This window comes from Aethalodelphis obliquidens, unplaced genomic scaffold (assembly GCF_003676395.1).
Source record: "Aethalodelphis obliquidens isolate GAN/ISIS:26980383/991018 unplaced genomic scaffold, ASM367639v1 scaffold7, whole genome shotgun sequence".
Classification (NCBI taxonomy): Eukaryota; Metazoa; Chordata; class Mammalia; order Artiodactyla; family Delphinidae; genus Aethalodelphis; species Aethalodelphis obliquidens.
Genome location: NW_020837951.1, coordinates 52,374,255 through 52,400,048, shown reverse-complemented (window position 1 = coordinate 52,400,048; position 25,794 = coordinate 52,374,255). Strand labels below are relative to the sequence as shown.

General features: G+C 43.3%; 1 protein-coding gene across 5 annotated transcripts in view; it reads right to left on the bottom strand.

Moving 5' to 3' along the window:
- SMARCA2 (SWI/SNF related BAF chromatin remodeling complex subunit ATPase 2) overlaps positions 1–25,794 on the bottom strand; it is a 172,896-nt gene that overhangs the window by 139,615 nt on the left and 7,487 nt on the right. For 4 of the 5 annotated variants that reach the window (XM_027105759.1, XM_027105760.1, XM_027105758.1 and 1 more), the window contains 4 exons: positions 19,126–19,386; positions 15,335–15,464; positions 8,941–9,330; positions 1,623–1,878 (listed from right to left, as the gene is read on the bottom strand). In XM_027105759.1, coding sequence (XP_026961560.1) covers positions 1,623–1,878; positions 8,941–9,330; positions 15,335–15,464; positions 19,126–19,350 — 1,001 coding nt within the window. In that variant the 5' untranslated portion in view covers positions 19,351–19,386. Of the gene's footprint in view, positions 1–1,622; positions 1,879–8,940; positions 9,331–15,334; positions 15,465–19,125; positions 19,387–25,794 lie in introns of those variants that run through there. The other variant, XM_027105762.1, reaches the window with a different exon arrangement.

The following is a 25,794-nucleotide window of genomic DNA, read 5'->3' as shown; positions in this document are numbered from 1 at the left end:
AACCAAACGATACCCCTCTATCTCATTTACTGTCTTTTAAAAAAAAAAGACTTTGGACTTTTTTATTCAATAGCAACATAAAGAAGACTGCATATGAATACAGTTTTTCTTCCCCAAATGAGTACACAGTGCTAATATTTGACTTCTATACCACACTGCGATTATTCACCCAACAGAATCTGCCTATTAACACTGAAATATCAATTGATGATGGGTATCTAGCTCTCTAGGGATACGTGAAAAGCTGGAAACAGAAACATAAAAGCTCTTAATTGAGGATTAGTAATAGCAGTGAAAATAAAGTTATACTCTTCAACCAAAAAGGTACACACATTTAATGGCAAGTTACTGTGATTTCTTTCAAAATAACTCTTAAAGCTGGTAACTTAGTATTTTAATATAATAACAGATAAGTCACGTGTTTTCCAATAAAGAGTAAGGTAATGTTTTTAAATAAGGGCTCCTAGACATTATTTACTAACATCCCCTATAATTTTTAAACCCTAATTGTCTTTTAACTTAAATCATACTTGGGAAATAATAATAATAGCTAATATGCATTGACAGTCCTTGTATCATTTTATCTTCTCCCTACAAAAGATACTATAATACCCTCTTTTAACATAGGAGGAAACTGAGTCACAGAAAAACGATGTAACTCGAGGAAGGCAACACAGCTAGTTAGTGGCAGAGCGTGCTTTCTGGCTAACTCCCAACACCGTGATCTTCGTTTCATCTTATCTTGACTCAGTACTTACTGGACGCTCTTTTTGGTTGACGTTAACCATGTACATCAAGGATCTGCTAACTACAGCCTGCCAGCCAAACCCTGCCCGTGGCCTGTTCTCATCCATCAAGTTTTACTGGAACACAGCCAACACAGCTGCTTTCACACCATCAGGGCAGAGCTAAGTAGTTACGACAGAAACTCTAGGGCCCTTTACAGAAAAGGTTTGCCAATCCCTGATTTAGATAAATGTGCCAAATCAGGTGAAAATGAAGTTTTTGGAGTAAGAGTTTAAATAAGGACCCCATGTGAAGACACTTACATAGGGCCTAGCCCAAAAGCTAGACCGAGCCACAGACCAACAAATGCATGAACTCAATCAAAGAAGACATTATATCACGCTACTGAAGTACCGCTTTAGTATCACTAGATGTGTCATTAACCTGAAGGCTAGGCCAACAGCACACTCAACATCTGAGCCGCTTACAGTCACCATTCAAGGACAAACTGACAAACCAGAAGGAAAGTGCATCATCTAAGTGTGGGCTGACGGCCTTCCTGGATCTTTAGGAACTCCAGGCTGGACTTTTGATCTTGGCATGTCATAGGGGTGCATAAAAGTCTTCTGACTGAATGAGTGAAAAGCACAGTCCTGGGAACCTAGAACCCCCAGAAGAGGGTCCTCACCCCCATCCCAGTGGCAAAGAAACTCTTCTCTTGAGACTTTGTTCTAAAATCATTCTCAGGCCTGAGTCTTGGCCTCTGCAATTTCCCTTAGGCCTTTCCCTGGTCCCACGGAAAAGAATGACCACACCACCAGCAGACACCGGACCCCCCTAGGCTGGGTGGTACCTGCCGGAATACAGCGTCTTTACCCCCGGGGCAGGTGCATTACCTGTACTCCCGCTCCTGCAGAATCTCCACGGGGTCCAGGCCCTGCGGTTTCTGGACGGGGCTGATCCGGCTCTGCTTCTGCTGCAGCTGCAGGATGGGCGAGGGCTGCCCCGGGGTCGGCTGTGGCACCGAGGGCCCGGGCACGGCGGCCGCGGGCGGCGGCGCTGCTGCAGGGGGCGCAGGCGAGGGCCGGCCGCTGGGCGCGGGCACCGGCAGCTTCTGTGGGGGGCTCGGGCCGCTCAGCTCCGGCCCCGGGCCTGCGGGACAAGAGCGACAATGGGCAGCTCGGGAGGAAAGGCACCCCGTGCCCATACCCGGCCTGCCCGCTGCCCCCTGTGAGCCCGGCGATGGGGACAAGTAAAGGTCTCACGAGAAGACAACAGCAGGGAAGGGAGGAAGATGAGGAAGGCGGAGGGGAAAGGAAAGGGGAAAAAGAAAGAAAAAAGAAAAAAATAAAGAAAAGAAGCTGGCATCTATCCCAAAGGGAAATGGCCCCAAAATGACTCTTAGGTAATAAACTGATTAAGGAATGGACAGCCAGCTTTTAGTGTAGGTCTACAACGGGATTTTAAAAATAATTCCAGGTGCATTCAGGGTTCTGAAAAAGCAAGGGAATCACCCGCTAGTCGGATGCAATTTGGGTGTGCTCCCAAAATCAATCACGTTTCGCAAACTACACCACAAGCCCCCTCCATCCCAGCGTGGAAGAGCCCTGCTGTTAGAACCCATGCTTTACAAGTATAGGCAGCAGCTCGCCAGTCCTCTGACGTGAACTAAAAGGGGCACGCATTTTCCCTAAATGCCCTATACACTGTATTTCAGGCTTCATCAGTGCATCTAGGGAACTTTAATTTTTTACTACGTATTAGAAAATATTTCTGAAAACATTCAGTGCAGGGGGAAAAAAGAATCTGCTCATTCCACCTAAGAAAACTTAGCAAATATTAAGATTCAAGAGAGTATTTTTCTCATGTTATCAGAATAAAGGGATATGCGATCATTAAGCTTATCAAAATGCACTTAAGTTAATTTAAAGCAATTTTCCACATTCAACTTCAGGAGTTTAAATTGATTGCTAGGTCTGGACCTAAAATAAGTGTTCCATCTCTCCTCTTAGGTGAATTTTTACTTACTTCAAAGTTATAAATAAAATTAGTGATGCTACCAGAGGGGTTAGTAAATTAAAAAAAAACAACAACTCAGTAAGCAGATGTTAAAACCTCTCATGGGCATTCTTCCAAGTGTTTCCTATATCTTTCCAGAGAAATATTAAAATCATTAAATGGTAACAAAACTAATCATCTCTATACTTCAGAGCGACTTAATAATTAACCATACAAAGACATACATTATGAAAAAGTAGACACATTTATTCAATTTCCAGCAAACACCAGTTAGAAGTGGGCTTAAATGACAATGCAAGGATAGCAAACATTCTGACAGGAGGAATTGGAAGAGTTAGAAGAAAGTGCTTAGGAAACTACAGTGTGTGTGAGTGTGAGTATATGTGTCTGTGAGCATGTGTGTGTGTAGTGTTGTTGGTCTTTTGTTCACTTCCTTCTGAAATTAGGTAAAACTTTCCCAAAGACCTAGGGCTAGTTAAGACTTCTTGAGGTAATCTGTAGCCCTTGTTCTAGCATTGATGAAAAGTTCTGGAGGGAAAAATGCATTTCTGTTTTTTTTGTTTTAGGCACTGTAGATATACTATTATAATAAAGAGATTCTTTTCAGCTAAGTACATTCTGATTCTTTTTCTGAATGGGAGGTCTTTTACATAATGCATAGCTTTTCATAATATTTCAGATTTAGTTTCTTTCATCCATATGTAAGAAACCGATTTCTAAACATTAAATCTTAAGGTTGTTAAGCATTGGAATGAGATATGGAGGGACATTTTTTATTATATTTTCCCTCGAGGCCTTTAAAACAGGATAGATATTTTTTATCTGGGTTGCTTGAGCCAAAAGAGAGGAGATAGAGATTTCTAACAATTACTTTAATTCTCTGTGATTCTATGAATTTCCCTAATAAGCTCAAGAAACTGGTAGTTAAAAATATTGGAAGAATCTGTATGAGCACACCAAATAATAGATTTAATACACTGAAGCCCTTTAATAAAAAGAAAATCCGGGTCTTACTGATAAGATTAATATCACACTAATTACCCTACATTCAGTTCTCAAAGTGTTTTTCCTCCTTTCAAAGTTTAAATAAGTCATCAATAAAAGCCATACCAGTGCAATAGTGTACACATTTCACTTACTCTGGGCGTTTTCTTCTTTAGCATTATGGCTTGTAATACTTATGTAGAAGTGTGTGCCAACTCCTCGAGGTATATTCAAGTCATTGTTTTTAAAACCATACGATCAAAGGGACGTATCCAGAGCATGTCTGATATCCCCGGTTCCAAATCTAGCCACTTTCAGCCCATGACTGTGAACTAGATCTGATGCATACACACAGCTAGGCTTCTTTAATCCATTAATACAGAGACATCCTTATGCGGTTGAAGGACCCTTAAAATTGAGAAGCCAGAGAGACCCAAACGTGGACTTGGATATTCAAATCTCCAATTCCAAAAGGACTACGACTCCAAAAGATATAAGGTGCACCTTGTGTCTTTCCAAAATAACTGATAAGTTTCACCTACGGGCTGTGTGAGCCTCAGCAAGTTACTTAGCCCCTGGTGCTTCAGTCTCCTCGTCAGTAGGATGGGGATAATAACAGTACAGTACTCACCTCACAGGGTGCTAGTGAGGATTCAATGAGACAATGTGGCTATGCGCCCAACCCTCAGCTCTGGTCATATTTACTGCCACCAAGGACACCAAGGTAAAGAAGCCTAGTTTAATCACTCAGCTTTCCAGAAAAGCTCCACAGCAAAAGAAAGGCTTTCAAGGAAATCTGGTACTGTATTAGCCGGCAAATGTGGAAGTGCACTCTTCTAGAGCAAACTTCAAAATGTTTCCACAGTTTAATACAACTCAGCACAAACACTCAGATAAGTCGGCTTGCCATGTGCTTCCTGCTAATCCCCCATCAGTCACAAGCAAACTCCTTTCTAACTAAAAACTACAAGTTCATTTACTGCCTGGGTCGATTTTATCCTCCCTCCAACAGATTACAGAAACTTCTCTTTACAGAGGCTAGGGGACTGACTGCAGCTTGCTAAAATTAGACATGCCCAGAACACAACTACCTAACCATGAGGTGTTCTGCCTGTCCTTCAGGCAGTTGAGTTGCCTGAATGGATTTTCTCTGTATCAACAGAAAGCATCTCGACAACAGACACTCATGGTCTGCAAAACGATAAGGACTCACGCCCTGATATCTTCAGATGGAGGACAAATTACATTCTTTAGCTTATCTCCTATTCCCTCGCCAATATAAACAACTTAGGCTGAATTGTCAGAGGTACAAAATGTGTCTGTTTTCCCGTCGGTCCTCACTTTAGAAGTCAAGGTAGGTATACGCCCTGACTCTCCTGAGGGGTGTCCCACTGCAGCTAAGTGTTGGGGGGGAGGGATCTTTATTAGATGCCTGAATTTAAGAAACAGGTAAACAAACTTATTAAATTACCTAAGTCTCATATGTACAGAATTTCTGTACAGAGTTCCCACTTTACCCTCTGCACAGAAGGATGTTTATGCAAATAACCGTCTGTGCATTAGACAGGATTTAAGTGGTTTCCAGAGGCTGAAAAAAAGAAATGTAATAATGATGCTTAAATGAAGCATACGAAGAAATTTTAGATAACTAAAACAAGGAGAGGGGGAAGCAGGAGAGGCACAAGCAATGAAAAAAATCACCAATAAATCTCTCACTTTCTACCATGAAGGCTTCCCTACCCACCTCAAAAAAACCCAAAACTTTTCAGTTCCTATTTTGAACTTTGCTTTAGTCTCTAAAAAGAAAAATGAATCAAAATTAAAAGAAAAACGCTGGGTTTGATTTGAGTGAAGCCCATAGTAGGCAAGGACCAGAGTTATTTACTTCTTCAGTGCACACTTCCGCCAGTCAAACTGTAATTCTCTGGTGGTGGCACTTGTGGTGAATGATAAATTTGGAGTAGGTTTGAGGCAGATCACCCCAGCCAAAAAGATTCTCTTCACACATGAATGACACCCGCAAATGGGACAAGAGAAAAATGGAATCATAGCTACCACCCGTGAAGCTGACATACTTAAATTGATTTTTTCCTGAAATATTAGCAGAGGCATTTATAAGCAATTATATTGCTTTATTTAAGAAAAGGAGGGGGATAAACAATTAATACAAGTAATATTAACTTAAAAAACCTTTTTTGGTGTCTTCCTTGGACTTGTCCGAAATACCCATGCAAAAAAAAAATGTGTCTTTGTCAAGTAAGGTCATCATCTCCCTGTGAAATCTGAGATTTGGGGACAAGATGAGCAATGTAACCTCCCCCTCCCAGTGGCAGGAATGAGTCTGCTCTATTTGAAGAAAGTATCCTCTTTCCTCCTTTATCCATAGCCTCTTTGCCCACTCTGGCACTATCCGCCCAAATATTTGCATTTCTAATGACTGCTGGAAATACAAAAGACAGGAGCAGTGAGTAACAAAACAAGTTCCCCCTAATGACAGGACCCTGGCAGGGAAGATGTATGCACTGGGTAAAAAAAAAAAAAAAAAAATGGAGCCCTCTTCTCTGGAAATGATCCAGAAAAGGCACCCAGGGTTGTGTTGGTCAGGATGTGAAGTATTTGTTACACACAAGTGTCCGGCTAACTGAAAATCCATCCTTTAAGTTTTACTACGTCATCTGATCTCACTGTGGTGACTTTGGCTGAAAGGGTTTCTCAAACGAAATCACTTAGCTTGCTGCCTTCTTGAACAATACCCTGGAAACTTCCTATTGTGCGTAGGTCATTTTTTGTTGTTGCTGTTGTTTTTTGTTTTTTTCATCGGTACGCGAGCCTCTCACTGTTGTGGCCTCTCCCGTTGCGGAGCACAGGCTCCAGACGCGCAGGCTCAGCGGCCATGGCTCACGGGCCTAGCCGCTCCGCGGCATGTGGGATCTTCCCGGACCGGGGCACGAACCCGTGTCCCCTGCATCGGCAGGCGGACTCCCAACCACTGCGCCACCAGGGAAGCCCTCGTAGGTCATTTTTAAAAATAACAAGCCTCGCTGAGGTCCATGATGAGGGCATACCCCAGGACAAGCTGCGATGCACGGGGAAGTGTGCCTGTGTGACATGGTCCCTCACGATTACCTTTTGGGAGGCGCAGATTTCGCTCCTTCCATCTTAAACTACCAACAATCTGACTATGACCATTCAGCCTCTACTGGGACCTCCTTTAGTTAATGCTCCTCATATACTGAGATGCAGGATATCAAGGTCACCAATGTTGCTGACACCGTGTCTAGAGTATGAATAAAAAGGCTCTCAGAAAGGAGCAGAGATCCTTTTCCTTCCTATGCACAGGAGTGAAATGCCCGCACTTGGTACACAGAGCTTGGGAAAGAGCCTTTCCCTTGTCATGAGCCTATTGGTCACGAAGGAGCCAGGATGGGGAAGGGGATAAGGCCATGGGCTCTCCAGTCAGACTGCTGGCATTGAATCCTGACTCTCCATACCCGAGATGTGCCACACGTGCAAGGTACTTATTACTACTGAGCGTGGAGTACAAGGTAAGCTAGCAGGCACTCAGTAAGCACAAGCTACACACATGCATAGACATACAGACATTTTTGCTTCTCTCTGGCTGCATTCCTGAGAGCTAGTTTTTACAGTTTTAAAGCCTCTGAACACACTTGAGTGTTCAAACTAGCATTTTATGCATGGTTTTCCTGTACAACATTTTCCGTCTCTGATTTTTGGTCCCATGGGGTCCTCCACCTACCAGAGCATCGTGGTGAACACACAGAGACCTAGAGATGCCGCGATACTTTCTTGCTCTTTTAAAAAAACCATTCCTAAGGCTCCATCTACTATTAACAAGATGCGTTTATCCTTCTAGTAGGCAACCCTTAAGAGTTTCCTCTACCAGAAAAGAAACATTTACAAACTCAGAAGGTAGAATAATAAAAATAATAATAATCATCTGAACTCTTTCCCTTCGTCTAAGTCCCAAAACCTAAGAAGAAGACCGATATCCCAAACTAGTTGCAATGATCAGCTGTCAGGGCCTGCCCAAATGAGAGGGAACCATTCACAGGAAAGGGTGTCAAGGACAAGGAAGCACCCTGGAATTCAAATTCCCTAAGATTCAAATTCTCTGGAATTCAAAACTGTGGTAGAATAGAACCATCAACTCTGTGCTTATCTAGTTGCTAACCAAAACCTTCCCAGAGAAAACAACATTCATGGACGATCACCCTAGAGCCCCTTGGAGCTCTGAATTCTATCCGTGGGATCAAGCCAGACCACCAGAAGGTCGTACAAAGGACTACCTCCTCTCAACCCATTATATAATGTCATAGCTTCAGATCTGATGCCAGGGCACATGGGAAATAGGCCATGTGGATTCTGTTACTCTCTTTGTTATGAACAAATGTTACCAATGCCTCTACCATGCAGTGCCCCTTACAATAATAATAACAATAATTTTTTAAAAAGTTCCCACCTGGGAAAGCTACTTTATACTCTCATGCTAGAAAAGACTCTGTGTCCACTGAGAAACTGGTAAGCAACTTCCTTCCGAGTGGTGAGTATCAGGCACCTGACCCTGTCTCCTTTCCTGACTGCCAGGAAACTCGAGTCACCTTGGAAGCTCAGATGCAGCAGCTCCTGTAGCTCCCCCCCACCCACACTGCCAACCTCCCTGACCTTGATTTCTACTTCCCTTTGTCTCTGATTTTCTACTTGGTAATTCCTTTACCGCAGGTATGCTTCTTCGGAAGCCTCCCCCGATGCTTTTCACAAAAAGGGACAGACATAAATAAATAAATAAATAAACAGACACGACATAGCTCAAGGAGAGCAGATTCGAGACGTGCGTGTTGGCAACAGAACGCACGGGGTGTAGGGGTTCCTAACCTGGGGTGTGTGTAGATGGGCTTCCGACAAACCTCGCACCGCTTGAAAGAGAATGCGAAATCATGGGGCTTTGTGCTTATAGCCACGGCTTGTGCCAGAGTCTGCAAAGTTTAAGAAGCACTGCTCTAGGACGTAGGCAGAGGAGACCGAGAAGCGTGGCCAGCTAAGTGGAGCAAAGACAAGGGAGCCAGGGAGGTGCAACAGAAGGCTACGTCAGCCCTGGGCCGATACCACCAGCCCAGCACTTCTGTGCAGTTAGCAGTCCTTCTCGTCCGAGGTGGACCATCACGTTATTCCTTTGGTTGCCTATGAACCTACCAGATGGCCTGCTGTAGTTGACAAGGGCCTGCTGCTGCGGCGGCGGCGGTGGCTGCGGCTGCGGCGGCGGCTGCGGCTGAGGCGCCGCCTGCTGCTGCTGCATGCCCGGCAACGTCCTTTTCCCCTGGACCGCGAGCTGCAGCGTTTCCGGGAGGGGCTGGCCCCGGGCCAGCATTTTGTAAGCTAAAATCTGAGCTCGCAGCTGATGCAGCTGGACGGGACTGAAAGGCGAGGGCCCCCTGTTGGGCTGGCTCATCGCCTGCGGGTCGCCTGGGATGAGGGTCCCTGGCTGGCTTGGTGGCATCTGCGGTGCGGTTGGGCCACTTCCCAATATAGGGCTGGAGACGTGCTCGGGGGCTCCCAGCGGAGACGGGTGCGGCGACATGTAGCCTAGAATGAAACACAAAAGGAGAGGTCACAGGCTGCCCCCCGCGACCCTGAAGGAGAAGCATTCCCGAACGTTTTGATGATTTTCTAGAACAGCACTGATGGACAGACATCGAAAGCATAGGTAACTTAATAATTATGGGCTTTTATATAACTTAAAACTTATATATATCAAATGTATACATAATTTAAAGAAACAGGCAAAAGTAATTTTAATAACATATAATTTAAATCGACATACCCCAAATATTATCATTTCAAAGTATAACAATTATGAAAGAGAGATTTTATGTTCTTTTCTTCCTATTCAGTTACGACGCTGTCTCCACTGGGACTAACCACATCTCAAGTGATGGACAGCCATATGTGTCCTAGAAAGTAAACTGGTAGTGGCTGTCGTACACCTAAAGGAAGGGCACCAGGGGAAAGTATTATACATTAAAAGCAGCCCGACCTGGAGAACAGAACCTGAAGGTGGCTGCTCTGTTGCAGTGGGGAATGAGTCTCTCATGGGGATATTACCTGGTTTATTATAATGCACTTTATGAATAATTTGCCATGATTGAGGGCCTCCATTGTTGTAGGCACTAAGCAAGGCACCGTACATACTATTTTAGCTGAGTTCTCACTGGAAACAGAGACTGAGGGAAGGATTGAGCGGAGCTGATTTATCTGGAAGGCACAGGGGCACTGGCAGGGGTGTGGAAAGGTGCTATGCGGAAGGGACGGCAGCCAGTAATGGGTGCATGATTAAGCCAGTTGCTGTAGTGGGTACCTGAAGATTAATCTCATGCACAAGTTCTGGGATAAAAGGCACATAACTTGCCTCCAAATTATCCCAGGGAAGGAGCTGGGGTATTTACACTCCATCACTGGTCACTGGTTATGACTCTGGGGATCCTTAGTCCCCGGGGACTTTGCCATGTGTGAGTAAGGCGGACTCAAGTAGACTGAAGGTGAGATGGTAGACTGGCCAGTGGACATAAGGCTGGTGGGAGCACAGAAATGGTAAGAAGAATTAGAGGGAAGTGAGTGGAGTATACATGTTTTCTACAGTCCTCACCACATCCCCAGAAGATATGTACTGTCACCTCATTTTTTAAAATGAGGAAAGGGAAGCTCAGCGAGTTACCCCAGGTCACACAATCAGATCTTGGTAGCTCCAAGATTCAAACGAAGGTTTGTCTGATTCCAAGGCGTATGCTCTTTCCATGGTCTAATATTAATTTGGTTTTATAAAAATAAATTAAAGGCTTGAAAGTTTCAAAAATCTTCTAGAACCATTTACGATACAATATAAAAATGAGAGTAATCTGCTTCGGTTACAAGAGATCTAAATGGGAAAGTTAAGAAGACTTTACTTAAGAAAGAGAAGTCAACATGCACAAAAATTTCAAGGAACTTATTTCAAGAGATGAACTGTACAGCCCGGACAGAGAATGCCTAGAAAAACACACGACCGAGCATTGCTGAAGGGAAATCCAGGGGAAGGAGAGGACAGAGTGGCCTACTGTAGTCCAAAAGGTCATCTTCAATTCAAACTGAGTGTAATTCATCAACTCAGAGGTGTCCTAAGACACAAGTAAAACATTAGATTAAAGGGCTTTGCCTTTAATAAATGCACCTGCATCACACTTATTTTAAAGGTCATCACATGGGTGTTTATTAGGCACCTGCTGTGTGTGTGAACCCTTGTCACATTGGAGCCAAGACAGCTCTATGCATCTATGTGGAATCACAGCGGCCCAGGAATATCTGACCCACATTGCCTGGGGACTCATCATCGTCATCCACAAGACTAGAGAAAATAAAGGATACAGTTACTTTTACCTCAAACTGCCATTTGGAGAGGGAAACAAATTTAGCCTGATCCTCTAAGACAAGAGTAGGTTTTGTTCTATCAATTGGTGAATTGTAGAACTCCATTCAGAGTAATCCTGCCCTGAAGAGAAATGGAAAAACTGCTAACTCATTCCCCAAATCCCTACTCTATAAGGGAGCACAAAAATCGCGCAGCCATTAGGATTCTAGTTGGACATAAAAGTTAGCCAAGAAAATGCCCCTGAAATCAGCTTGCAAGACAAGCAGAAATTTAAATCCCAGGATGTTGTTATTTATAACAATGAACATTTAGAGAATATCAATAACATACACTTAACTTCATCATTAACATTCTTCCTTCTTACTGAGGTTAACATTCACCTCCTATTTGTAATGCTGGTGCAAAATGGTAGTTTGTTCATTAGGAAAGCACCTTCCTAACACCTTTTTGACCAACCCTGCATCTACCACTGGAGGAAAAACTTCCTACTATAGTTACTGACATTTTCATGGTAGAAGGGATACAACCAGGTGTTAAAATGGGTCATGTCTCCTGCCTTCTAGTCCATCCTCCTTCCTGAGGGCATCATCAATTATAGTTTACCCATGTTAAATCACAGGATGCCTAATACAACAGACCAAAACATCAGACGATCCAATCTAAAGGCAACTGTGCAACGCTGTTCATCAAATCTGCTCTTTTCAGCTATGAACTCCTGGCAAGGCAAAGTTACGAAGATGAGACAGTTACATGAAGTACAGTAATTCATTTTACCTCGCGTTTGCTAAGAAACTAAGAGTGGAATAAAAATCATTTTCCAGAATTAATCAATACAACAAAATTCTCCCTCGAGTGTGGAAAGAAGAAGAAACTGGGGGTGGGAAAATTTGTTGCCTAGAATTTATAGGGGATGTTAATAGAATCATTCTATCACAGTATGACATTAAAAATGTGACAGTGTTTCAGCTAACGAGAGAGAGGTTTCTTTTTTTTAATGACATGACTTGCATTCCATAAAACTTCAGGAAAATCAGAATCTAAATGATACAACATATTTTCATAATTATCTTCAGTTGAGAAAACAGTGAAGAAATTGCCTGAGAGTGAAATACCTTTGTCTGTAGGATGACTGTGTTGATGCAGAATCTGCTCTTTTTTTGAAATCTGGTTTGATTTGCTCATTTTAAAAAAAAGTAGTCAAAAACTGGCAGTTTTCCTTCCCTCATCTTCAAGGGCCATTATCTCCCTAGTTGCACCTTGCCTCAGAGAGAGGCAATCACCTCTCTCCTTTTAATAAACTTGAATTTTTAAGTGCCAATTTTATATGAATTTTCTCTTCACACACACACATACAAACATTAAATATTATATATTTGCCTTTAAAGGCTTTTTCTAGCCAATGGACTAAAAATAAACAACGTTATCATTGGGACCATAAGGTACACAATTCAGTATTTATTGAAGGAAATGGTTTTGCTTCTCAACCAATACCTTAAAATAACCTAATAGGTTGCTAGGTAGTTAAAGCTGGCAGTCTTCCGATCAATACCACACCTCTCTGTACCTGTGTGTTTATAAATGGCTTCCTACGACGGGGTTTTTAAAGATATATGCTACTATGGAGTTTGAATTCTTTTTAGATAATTATATAGACTAAGACTGCATTATACCAATACTACTTTATTCAAAGACATATTTTAAATCACTAATTCCCCAGCTTACAAGGCACTTTACTATTATAGCGAAAAATATTACGTGCTAGTTCTGATTCCATCTAACTTAATGCAGACTTCTGCATTCCAAAGTAATTATAACTTACAGAAATTATATAAAAATTAAGATCTATTTAAAAGTGTTCACTTTTGAATACATAAATTCACTTCTCTACCTACTTGAACAAAATTTACTCAATTTCCAATTATGTACTAGACATTGTGCCAAGTATTGGAGATTCCAGGAAAAAATCATCATTCTAGAAGTTGAAGAAAGGAACTGAGCTATGAAAGAAATTTTAAGATACATAAAAGTAAAAATGCTCACTTATAATTCACGCATTTCAAGTGTTTTCCTTTGGAGTCTTCCTAGGGCCCCACTACTAGAGGTACTGCAAAGCCGGGAGCAGACAGAGCCACCACTAGCTCTGAGAATCACTGAATATAACTCATCTATACCTCCCAGGTATTAAAATGAGATCTACATTAGCTCTGTGAACACACCTGGCCCTTTAGAATTTAAATGATAAACCTGGAAGTGTCCTCTCAATTCATTCTTAACACTGAATGGGTCAAATTCTTTTCTTCCTGTACCTCAAGAAGTCCCAATGATTCAGCCTGCTTTTCTAACATGGTCAAGATTTTACAAGTCATTTGCAAAACTTACGCCTGCCTGCCATCAAAATTCAGATCAGAGTCCAGGATCTTCAAAAACCTGCCCGAATATTAGTAAAGATGCACTCCTATGCCTCCATGACTTGCTTTTATATAAATATATGTATGTATTTAAAAGCAAATACATTTCTCTAAACCCTCACAGTCAAAAATCTTCCCTTGGGTTGACGGATGTCTGATCATGGATGGAGAAAAAAACTCACATACATTCAATTACAAAAAAGTATATACAACAACACATAAAGCATAAACTTTGAATTAGAATATCAGCACATTAATTAGTGCTGGATAAGTCATGCCCTTGGCATGCTGAAATGTCCATATAATGAAAGAGGTTCTGAAAAGAGGTTACATTGCATCCAAAAGACTTTGAGGTATCTTTATTATTCTATTTATTTATTTGGCTGCATTGGGTCTCCGTTGCTGCTCGCGGGCTTTGTCTAATTGTGGCGAGCGGGAGCTACACTTCATTGTGGTACGCGGGCTTCTCATTGCAGTGGCTTCTCTTGGTGTGGAGCATGGGCTCTAGGCGTGTGGGCTCATTAGTCGTGGCTCGCGGCCTCAGTAGTTGTGGCTCGCGGGCTCTAGAGTGCAGGCTCAGTAGTTGTGGCGCACGGGCTTAGCTGCTCCGCAGCATGTGGGATCCTCTAGGACCAGAGCTCGAACCCGTGTCCCCTGCATTGGCAGGTGGATTCTTAACCACTGCACCACCAGGGAAGCCCCTGAGACATCTTTAATATGCCTTCAATAATGAGGAGAAAAGGCACCCAGAAGAAGAGAAATCTACCATACATTGATTTGGCCATTATTGTGGGTTGAACTGTGTCCTCTACAAAGAAATGTTGAAACCCTAACCCCTGGTACCTGTGAATGTGACCTTATTTGGAAATAGGATCTTTGCAGATGTAATCAAGTGAAGATGAGGTCACACTGGATTAGGGTAGACTCTAATCCAATGACTGGTGCCCTTATAGGAAGAGGGAACTCTGGACACACACACAGACACACAGGCAAAATGTCATGTGGAGAGCAAGACGGAGATTGGAATGACAGATCTAGAAGCCAAGGAATGTCAAATATTGCTGGCAACCACCAGAAGCTAGAAAGAGGCAAAGAAGGATTCTTCCTTAAAAACTTCAGAGAGATCACAGCCCTGCTAATACCTTGATTTCAGATTTCTGGCCTCCGGAACTTTGAGAGAATACTTTTCTATCGTTTTAAGCTACCCAGCTTGCGGTAATTTGTTACAGCAGCCCTAAGAGACTAAGAGAGCCACCCACCAGCAATGACAGGTTATTCCACTGCCAGAAAAAGCCACCTTACAAAGTAGGAGTGTACAATTCAAGGGACACGGGTGGCTCATCTTACCTTCACATCTACGCTGTTACTGGGAGGCAGACCTGGAGTCTCCTTCTGGCCCTGTCACTTACCGGATGTGCAAACTTAAGAAAACAAAGTAAATTCTCTGAGCTTTAGCGTCTCCATCTATAAAACTGGGGTAATATAATTCATCTCACAAGTTCAGGGTAAAGATTCTGCATGAAGTACACAAAGCACTCTGCAGAGTGCCTGGACACATGGTGGCCAGTAAAACTACTAGGATTTTGCAAAGAAAACTGCCCACATCAACCATAAAGTTGTGTTGGTGGGGATAAGGGGAGATTTCTACAGGGAAAAGAAACTGGCTGGACTCCATCCTCCTTAAACACGTTCTCTGGAAGTCATAATTAAAATAACCAACAGGAATGATGAAAGACTGTGGTACAGAGCCAAAATCAGGTATGTAGCAGACACAAACCTTGGCTGTGTTGGTCCATCGGACTCTGGGGAGGGCCCATTCCTGGGTGAGGAGGTCGCATAGTGGTGCCCTTCATGGATCCACAGTGGATATCTTCCACAACCCCCTTGTCGTGCATACCATCAATGGGCTGAAACATTTACAGAATATCAGTCAGACGTCTCTTTAAGGCATAATATTTCTATCTGGTGTTTTAAGACCCCTTCCTAAAAAGTCTTCAAAATTGTGGCGCAATCATCTATTACCCATATGATAGTCATATATTTTGACATTTATTTTACATATATTACTATTTACATAGATTTCATAGATGGGACAAAAAATAAAATAAAAAAACTACACCAACAGGATCAGCAAAACTACCTGTGAAGTCAAAAGTTAAGGCTTTAAACAGTTGAAATGTTTTTGGTCATGTCAAAACCTGCAAAATAAAAATGAAGTTCTGTTCACAAGGTAGACAAATATAAACTATTCTTCCATACCCTCTTACGTAAGTCCTGAAACCTGCCGTAGGTTGAAGCTAGTCCAAAGTCTGAATGAAGGAAGGAAGACTCTTTGAAACGTCTGTGATGATCTATTTTTTGGTAGCTTTTTTTCATCAGAGGGGAAGGAACCATGGAAAGTTTAAAAGTTGAAAGCAGAAAGTTCCAAGGCAGTTGGGAAAAGAGGGACAGACAGGGTAGAGCGGTGAATGGGGGTAAATACTGAACGGGAAAGAGGGTGAAACAGATGAAGCTATACTACAGAGGGAGGAAGACAGAAAAAGGTTAACGGCAGAGTTTGGAAAAAAATAAAGAACACAGGGGCTGGAAACAGGACTTGAGGCCTTGTACACAACAGACACACAATAAATAGCCATTGAATTGACACTAATCCAATCCAGAATTGGGCAATGGAGCATGTGTTTGAGAAAGGAAAAGTCTATTCCTCCCCAAACTGGAATAGCAATTTTCAAAACAGCCTGAAAGGAATATTTCCAGGAGTTTATAGAAACCAAATGACTTCAAGCAAGAAAGTATGAGTGTTTGCAGTTTTGGAGAAAGGAAAGTTAATTTCTGCAGAGTCAAAAGCATGCACTTGAAAAGAGGAGAAATTTACCATAAAGAGGATGTTCAGAAGAAAAATGGGAAGAATTTGGTATAAAGAGTGTCTCTGAGTCTGTTAAATAGTAATAATAGAGAGGAAATCAAAGCAACACAGCAGATGTATTTAGGCCACTTGTTTATTTATTTCCAGTAATGTTGAAAAGCAAAGAGCTGAAGCTCAGAGGGAGACGGAGGAGAAAGACAAGGAATAGAGCTGCCTATAAAAAGATTCTCAGAAAGTGAAGGCATCTGGTCAGCAGGTGTGAACTCCAGGCACTTCACCATGTCCTCACCCAGGGAATTATCTGAGGGACTGCGGGCTGCAGAAAAGCAGGATGAGAAAATGCAAAACTTGCAGAATGAGAGCAAAACAAAACGAAAAAGAGCATTGATGGGGGCAGAGAATAGGAGAAAATGTGACAAAGATGCTAGATAACGGAACAGAAGGGATCAGAAGATACACTTATACATAAAAACAACCCGGGGCAAAAACATAACATTAACCCAATACACTCATGCATACGTTTAACTTTTAAATGCTTAAACAGTAATAGAGGTGAGCTAAATATTTTCCTTCAAATCTTTCATTTTGGAGGTGAAACATCCTTAAACCCTTCTGAAATTATTTAACCCGCTTGGACTAAGGTTAACAAGTGACAGATCCGGTCTATAATATACTTCCCAAATTAATATGAACACAAGATGATTTAATGACTTCGATATGTCTATCTGTTCAATATGTCTCCTAAAGAATGTGATATGGAAAACGAGCAACTTTATTTCTCTACATACCTGACAAGCTAAAAATGTGTTTAAAAGAAATCAAAAAAGCAGGGAGAGAACTTGGGGATATTATAGGGCTATCCATGATATGTTGTTAAATGAAAAAGATGTTGTTTCAGAGTAATTAACAGTGATGATACGATGCTATTATGGTAAAAGGGAAAATTTTTTAAATCATACCTGAATATGCATACCTGTGCTTAGATGGTATTTTTACTGAAGATGGAGAAAAGTAAGGTGTAAAAAGCATATATAATAAGCTGTTACCGGGGGTGAACCACTTCTTTTATTTATGTCAATATGGTGTTACTTTTCAAAATAAGCATATATTAATTTTCTGATTTGAAAATCATCAAATAACAAAATTTGCAAAACATGAATCTTCCCTTCTGGGCTGCAATGCCTTACCTTAAAACTGACCTCCAGGGACTTCCCTGGTGGTGCAGTGGTTAAGAATCTGCCTGCCAATGCAGAGGACACAGTTCGAGCCCTGGTCTGGGAAGATCCCACATGCCGCGGAGCAACTAAGCCCGTGTGCTACAACTACTGAGCCTGTGCCTAGAGCCCGCGAGCCACAGCTACTGAGCCCGTGTGCCACAGCTACTGAAGCCTGTGCACCTAGAGCCTGTGCTCCACAACAAGAGAAGCCGCCGCAACGAGAAGCCCGCGCATCGCAACGAAGAGTAGCCCCCGCTCACCGCAACTAGAGAAAGCCCGTGTGCAGCAACGAAGACCCAATGCAGCCCCAAATTAAAAAAAACAAGAACAAAAAAACCCAAACTGACCTCCAGTCCTACACAATTAAAGGGAAGAATTGCTCTTTTCTGCGGTAACCTTTCTGTTTCAAACCAGTATCTCCCACAGCTTGCCTGCTTAACATCAAGAGGCATCTCCACCACCCTGTCCACCTGTGATGTCACCCGGAAAAGATGTAAAACCTCTACACATCTCTTCAGGCCTAACCTTCAGGTAATACACAATGGTCCCATAGATTTTCTATGGCTACCGCTACCTCTCAGAGCAAACTGTCACAGAGGATCATGTTTGCTTTCTCAAAAGGCCATTCTCTCTTCTTTGCATCTCCTGCAAAGGCATAATGCCCACGTCATACCGTTATGCTCATCCCAACAGCAACAACCCGAATCTCATAAATGGAAGATTATTATAACCTTCGTCCAGAAACAAACAACTGGCCCTGGGTTCTGCAAAATCAGAGCCCTCTTCCAAAACCAGAATAAAGCCACTTCACAGACAGAGAGCAAAGTGCATTTTTAGCAATTCCCTAAAAACTACTTTATTTCAATCGAACATTTTTTGAAAAAATCCTTTAGGAAAGGACTCATTTTCCTTTTATTCTTTGGGACCTACGGGATCTTTTTAGGGAAGAATAATTTTCAATACGTTCATTCATGGATGATATACGGTACTTAACATACATAGTTGGGGGAAAAAAGCAAGACTTATTCACTAATATACTTATTTGCCAAGCCAAAATACCTGCAACCCACAATTCATAGGATCTGTCAGACTGCATATTGTAGAACTTCCCTGGTGGTCCAGTGGTTAAGACACTATGCTTCCAATAATGCAGAGGGCATGGGTTTGATCCCTGGTCAGGGAAGTTCCGCATGCCACGTGGCGTGGCCCAAAAATAAAAATAAAAAAAGAGAGAGAGGGAGAGAGAGCTGCATATTGTAGCTAACACTTTTTAAAAAGCCAAGATCAGATCTCCCTGACTGGGGCAACATCTGTAACAATAAAAGAGCCTTAGAATGTATGTTTTCAATAATGTACAAGGTAAGAGAAAGACCTAGCTTGATTCTCTTGTAAACAATAGTAGAAAAAAGAGAGGGGGGTTATCAGTGATTATTAGCCATCCATGACTCAGAAGATGGATGGATGGATGGGAGAATGAACTCTTACCTTATGCATTTGATGCATGCCTTCCTGCGGGAAGTCAGCAGACCCCATCGACGGCATAGGGTGTGAGACACTTGGAGGCCCAGGACTTGGCCCCATCATACTGTGGACGGAACCTGGGGATGGTCCAGGTCCTGGACTGGGCCCAAGAATTGGTCCAGGAGAGGGTCCCGGCCCTGGCGAAGGCCCTGGGTGGGGCATCGCACCAGGGTCTGTGGGCGTGGACATCTACTTCTCCTGACTCTGCCAGTCAGTACAGTGATACTGAGTTGGAAAGAAGAGAAAGGAATGTTTTAAACATGATGTTACGATCAGAATAAAACAGTTGTTAGTATTAATGGTGCCATTTCCGTAACAAACATCAAACAGAACTGCCCTGTCTAGCCCGGATGTTTGAGAGAGTGTGATATATATCCCTCTGCCCTAGTCTTTATGAAGACCTCTTATTTAAAATGATTCCCCGGAAAGATATAAATCATCTAAGATCCAAAAAAAGGCTCACTGGAGAAACTCAAATGTAAGACATAAGGAGAATTCTAAACAAGCTTAAAATTTATTACTGAAGCCAACAGATGCTCTTCATTACTTGGGCACCTTACAAGGCATTAACCCCCCAAAGCCATTAAAATATACACCTCCTCAAGAAATACCCAACCAAGACCCACTTGCATAAGTCAATAAGCATTCAAACTTCACAGAATTCTAGAGAGTTAAAAGGGGGAGCAAGTACAATTTCATAAACTGAGGATGAAAGGGAATTGCCAATCACGGGAAAAGAAGAGGTTAATGGCAGTCAGACAAATACGGGTTCACACAGCCGCATAGGCAATGACGCACTGAGACTAAAATGTGATGGTACGCGTAAAGCCATAGCTCTGTGCCTGGCACAACAAGCAGCCTCTCTTACTGAGCCTTACTCCCCGGGCCCTGCCACCTCCACTCCAGCAGAAACGAACAGAAGGGCAGGTTAAGATGTGGTCCTACCACCAGGTAATTAATTAAAGACCATGTGGACAGTGGAGGGCAGGGATTCATCCCGGGCCTCTCTGGGGTCCAAGACTCACACGAGACATCAACCATGACTCCTGGATCGGGGCCCACCAGAGACGTGGTATGAAAATTCCGGTTCTCCGGCAAAGCAGTATTCCATCACCCATGTGCCAAGACTTCTTGGCATCCCCACCGGGGACCTGCCTCATGGGGTGGGTACGACTGGATCTTGGATATCAGCCAAAATGAGTAAATAAGCTGTTTTCTGAATTTTGATGGAGATGAATGATCCCAGGGTAGTCATGGTGATATATTATGTCATCTGGGGGCACACACCTGTACACACAAAACCTCTTCTGATGCCGAACTCACAGAATCCTAAGTGGACTTGCTTACCCACTGATTAGTGGCAGGGAAGAAATTAGACCATAGGGGCCGGGTCACCCACAGCAGGGCTCTTTCCATAGTGAAATGAGAGGTTAGAGGGAAAATTAAATGAAAAAAACAAAAAACCCACGTTACTTCCATTCTTAGCTAACTACCGTCACCTCTCGAGGAATCTCTAGAATGTGAGGGCCGTGAGGGTGAGGTCTGGCCCTTCTTCGCTCCTGTATCCCCAGCGCCTCCAACCAGCATGGAGTAAGTGCTCAGAAAAGATCTGAATGAAGTGTAGACAAAGTTGCAAGGGCAAACTATTAATAGAGTCAATTATTAAAAAATAAAAAAATTAAGAGAGCAATCAGGGTTTGAGGTATGTTCAAACAAAGAAATCTGAAAAGTGGAGGCAAGAATTTGGCCAATCTGATAAATGAATTAGGGCTAGAACAGGAAGGGATGAAAGGCTGCTTTGGAATGATTATAAGCAAGGGATCACTCAAACTGTTTTGCTGATACAAGATGGGACTAAGAGAACACAGTTCAAGTGATTTCTAAAACAACAGGGAAGCTTGGACAGTAAATTATAGCCTGAATTCACTAGAGAGCCAAATGTTATTATTTATTCTTTGTGATTAGCAAAGCAGGCGGAAGTAACCTTTTTTTTTGGATTCCACCCCCTCACATATACACACACCCACCCATGTTCAGTCAGCATTTTAAATTTAGGACGCTGACGTCAATTCAGGGGTACTACAAGTTAAAATGTTCTTTCATGTATATCAGCAAACTAATAAACCCCTTTATTTTTTAGTGAATAAAAGGAAATTGCTTACTTCCTGTTATGATTTACCTTGAAATTGGCTTCAATGGCTATGATGGCAAGATACCACAAGTTTGAACAATGAAGATACAAGTGCTCAGTCAGCCTGGCAGTCCTACTTCTCATGTTTTACATTTTAATATCTATTATCCCAAAATACCAACGACTTTCTGTGCATATAATGACTTTCATCTGGGAGTCTCGTAGAATGTTGTAATTAATTGTATGCAGTCCCACAGAAACGCTCATCATTTTTTGTTATAGGAAACTACTAAAAACTTCTTAGGGGGGAAACATATGAGACAGGAAATGGAAGAATACGGACATAAAGAAGAATGTTAATATAGGAACGTGTTACATAGGAAACTTTTTCGTACGAAGAGAACCTTTAGGAGCATGCACTTAATGAATGTGTCCGTGAAACAGCACAGACGAGTAAACAAGAAGCCAGCTCAGAGAAACAGCGCAGTTTAACAAGGGAGCAAACCTGCCCCATCCCGCACAGCTAAGGGACCTGGACTACCGCACAACTTGAATGTGACCCTCTGGCTTCTGACTGGGAGCCCAGAGACCTTGGGTTCTGCCCACCTCAGGGCTGTCGCCAACCCTGGGGTTCCCGGGCAAAGCGTGTTTTTTTTTTTCTGGGGTTTCTCAGCTTCCTCTGGGCTTGGAATCGAAGCATCTCAAGGCTCCCTGCATCTGCCTATCCGGGGCTTGCAGCATCTCCCGATTCCTCTAACCGTATGTGTGGGCGCGCTCATCAGTGAACCTCCAGGGCAGGACCCGGGCTGATCCCAGGATTCACGCCACGGCACCATCACCCAAGCGTACCACAGAGGAGCACCTCTCAGAGACGAGGCCACAGTCCTGGCCTCCTATTCCTTCCTCTTCATTTCTGGTGGCAACTTCACGATGCAGCTCCAAGACACGATTAAACTTTCCCACAGAGTAAAGCAATTCGGGGGTGGAAATTACAAAGAGGTGCGAGTCTCAGGCAGAGGCGCGGGTCATTACTAAGTCCCTGTGGTTAAGGGTGAAAGTCCAGTATTGGCCAACTCAGCTTCCCCTCACCCACCCTCCCGGTCTCCCTAGGAATCCAAACCCCTTTCTTTTTTCTTCCAGGCACCAATTAAGTGATGCAGATGGGGTGGGGACAGTGGGGACAGGCACAGGGCGGATGGGGGAGAGGCGATGGCTCCAGTAACCTTGAGAGGGCAGGAGTGCCAGGTCTCTCCGCAAGATAACACTCAAAATCTATTTTTATTTTGTGTTGGGGGGCGGGGCGGGGAAGTTTTACATTGTCACCAAAAAGAACGGCCTGTTCCATAATTACATGGCCAATATAAGGAAGAAAACGTGTCTGTGTGTAAGGAGGTTAGGCACACAGACCTCCCCGTACCCCGGCACTGCCAGGCCCCTCTCCTCCCCTCAACGCTTCCCTCCACCTCACACCAGCACTCCCTGAGGGCCAGGCCGCTGCGTTCTTAGCCAAGAATTTTTCAGCAGTACACCCTGTCTTTTTTCGTCCTGACCCTGCCTTTACAACCGGGGAGTGTGCGCTTTTTAAAAATAAAAGTCGCTGGAGCTTCCCACAACTCCAACCACTGTAGACATCCTCCCTCAGCCCCAATTCCCTTCCTCTCCCCTTTACAGAAAGCCCCAGCACACCCATCTGCATATTAAAAGGAGTTCAACTTCATGGAATTTTAAGGGTCACCAGCCCAACCATGACAACCAGGACAGAACGTCTACCGTCCTGTCTCGCTCCAATCAGCTGAAAGCTCCCCACACTCGCAGTAATACTTCAACACAACCCCATGTGCTTCACAATCATTTCAGGGACTTGACTTGAGGACACATTTGGTCACGTCCCCATTTAAAGGAGGAGGGCAGGAAGGGACCACAGAGCTTGCCCAGAGTCACATCTGTGAGTAGAGTTTTTTATCTCTTCACTCCTGGCCCAATACCGAGTCACGGCACCATCAGGCAAGCCAGGCCATCCACCAGTGTGGAGAGCTGTCACTCAGGCTGAGCAACGATGCACAGGGGTGCGACGCAGAGGATGCAGAAGCAAAGATGGAAACGATGGGAGATGTCACGAGGACTGGGATTCGGCTGTGATCCTATGTTAATGTGCGAAGGGACAGAGAAGTGAAGAAAAGCCCTCGAGAGAATATGAGGCAGAGACAATGTTATGAACCTAAGAGGTCGGTGATGTTTAATCAAAGATCCAGAGGACCTGTTTTAGTCATCTATTCCCAACTGTCCTGGCTCTCCCCTGGGCACAAGGCATGGAGGATGTACAGAAATGACCAGAGGGCTTACCCAGGGCTCTGCAACTCTGACAGGGAAACAGGACTTATCCATAAACAGCAGTGAGGAAAAAAAAAAAAAAAAAAAAAGAACATGCAAGTTCCTGCAAGACCAGAAGGGGTATAGCTAGAGTGTCCACTCTAGTCACGGGCAGGAGAGAGGACTTACAGCTTGGAGGGCGGAGGCAAGAAAAGGGAATTAAGGGAGGCTTCGTGGAGAAGGTGCCATTTCTGCTAGGCCTTGCAGTAAAAATAGATAATAAATAAATGTTTCCTAGCAACTTGTGTTTTCTAGTCACAGAAAGAGTTTGGGGGGGAAGCACAACCTGCACTAGACGACACCTCTTAAATAACTTCACGAAACGTAATAAGGAAGCGTGGGGTGATCTTGAATCTCCAGCAGACCTTTATCTCTTCTGCATTTACAGAAAGACTTTGGGGTACAGGTCGAAGGTGGAATATGAGAAATAAAAGTTAGGCCCGGTTCACATCCCTAAGAATAACTGTTGTTTTCAAGTTTTCTGGCTGTTATGGAGAACGATTAAGGCTCAGGAGATAGTTAAGATAAGAGTTCTTTTTATGTCTGTCTGCTGATTCAGACTGTCTCCCCTGACCCTGAAGGTTTTCTCTGTAGCTTTCTCTGTAAATGAATTGAGAATTCTCCCACAAGAAGTAGCAACATCTCTAGAACTGGAACACAAGTGCTGCTGTTCTTGATGGGGGAGTAGAGAGTAGGTAAGAACAGCAAGGAAGATAAAAGAAATAAATCTACCAGAAGTTTCTTTTTTAGAGGCCAAGGTTGTCTGGATAGGTGGTGAAATATACCCAAAGCCCTCGTGCTTCTTGGTCTGAGACGCGCAACTTTACACAGTGCACGAAATGATTTGTACCACAGATAAAAACCACACTGTGCTTAGAGTGAACATTCTACGTGGCTGGCCTGAAACTTGAGAAAAGCATGGAAAACATCTTTCTCGTTGTCATTCCTGGCGGTTTACCATTCAAAGTCGAGGTTGTTTTAAAAAGTGGTTGGATGAAAAGTGTGCTGTGTTTGCTGGGCTTCTGCGAACTCCGCATCGTTGAGTCAAGGAAAGGAATTAGGATGCAAGCGGCTGCCCTCACTTGGAATGAAAAGCCTTGGGACCGTCCCTGCCCAGAGTCAGACCTGGCAGGGGCTCCAAAGCAGATCAGTGCAGGACAAGAGAGAAAACAAACTTCAGGGGCCAATTACAGCCCCGTGAGCCCCAGGCACTGCCTTAACAGGAACCTGGCTCTTGACATTATCACCCTAGACATACCATGAGCTGCCTTCTCAGAAGAGCCTACCTGTGATGCAATTCCATGACCTCTTTGGTAAGGACAGCCAATGTTTCCACAAAGGAAAAATTCTTTTAAGCAGGGTGTTTACAAGAAAACCCAAAGTACTAGAAGCTCCTCAACAAAAAAGCACTCCGGCAGAGCAACCCTCTAACCCAAAATCCATGTCCACTGGTCGTTACAAAGGTAATCACGGACAACGATCGCTTCTTAAATTCAGCTGAACCCAAACTGCTAGGTAACTGGTCAAAACCAAAACAGACCAACCAACAAAAACTAGTAGCAGAGCGTGACACCCTGAAATGTAATTCGTGTGTATTTACACACACACCCATCCTTCCTAGGTTCTGTTAGGCCCCTTTGCAAGGCAACCTCATTTGGGATGCTGATAAGAATCAATGATGGCCACTTTCATCTCTGTCTGCTAAGATAATTTTATTTATACACGAAACATGTAAGAGTCTGAAATACATACTGTAAGAACTTTTTCTGGCTGAGATGGCACACGTTGACTTCGCAGTAAAACTTGACCATTATATGCTGAATGAACCCCAGCAGACCAGTGAGATGCCCCACTTTCCCCGACTTTCACAGCAGCAACAAAAATTCAAGCATGAACCCTTCAAGTTCACTGCAATTAAAATGAATAATGGCCATTTACAGTGTTAATCTGCCATTAAAAAATAAATCACCACGTAGTTTATTTGACCTCTGAATTTCAAGTTCTCTTTTACAAAACAGGCATAATAGTAGTCAGCTACCTCAATTTTTTTTTTTTTTTTTTTTTTTGTGTACGGGGGTCTTTCTCTTTTTTCTTCTCCCCCTTTGCGCATGTCACAGGCCTCCGGCCCGCCG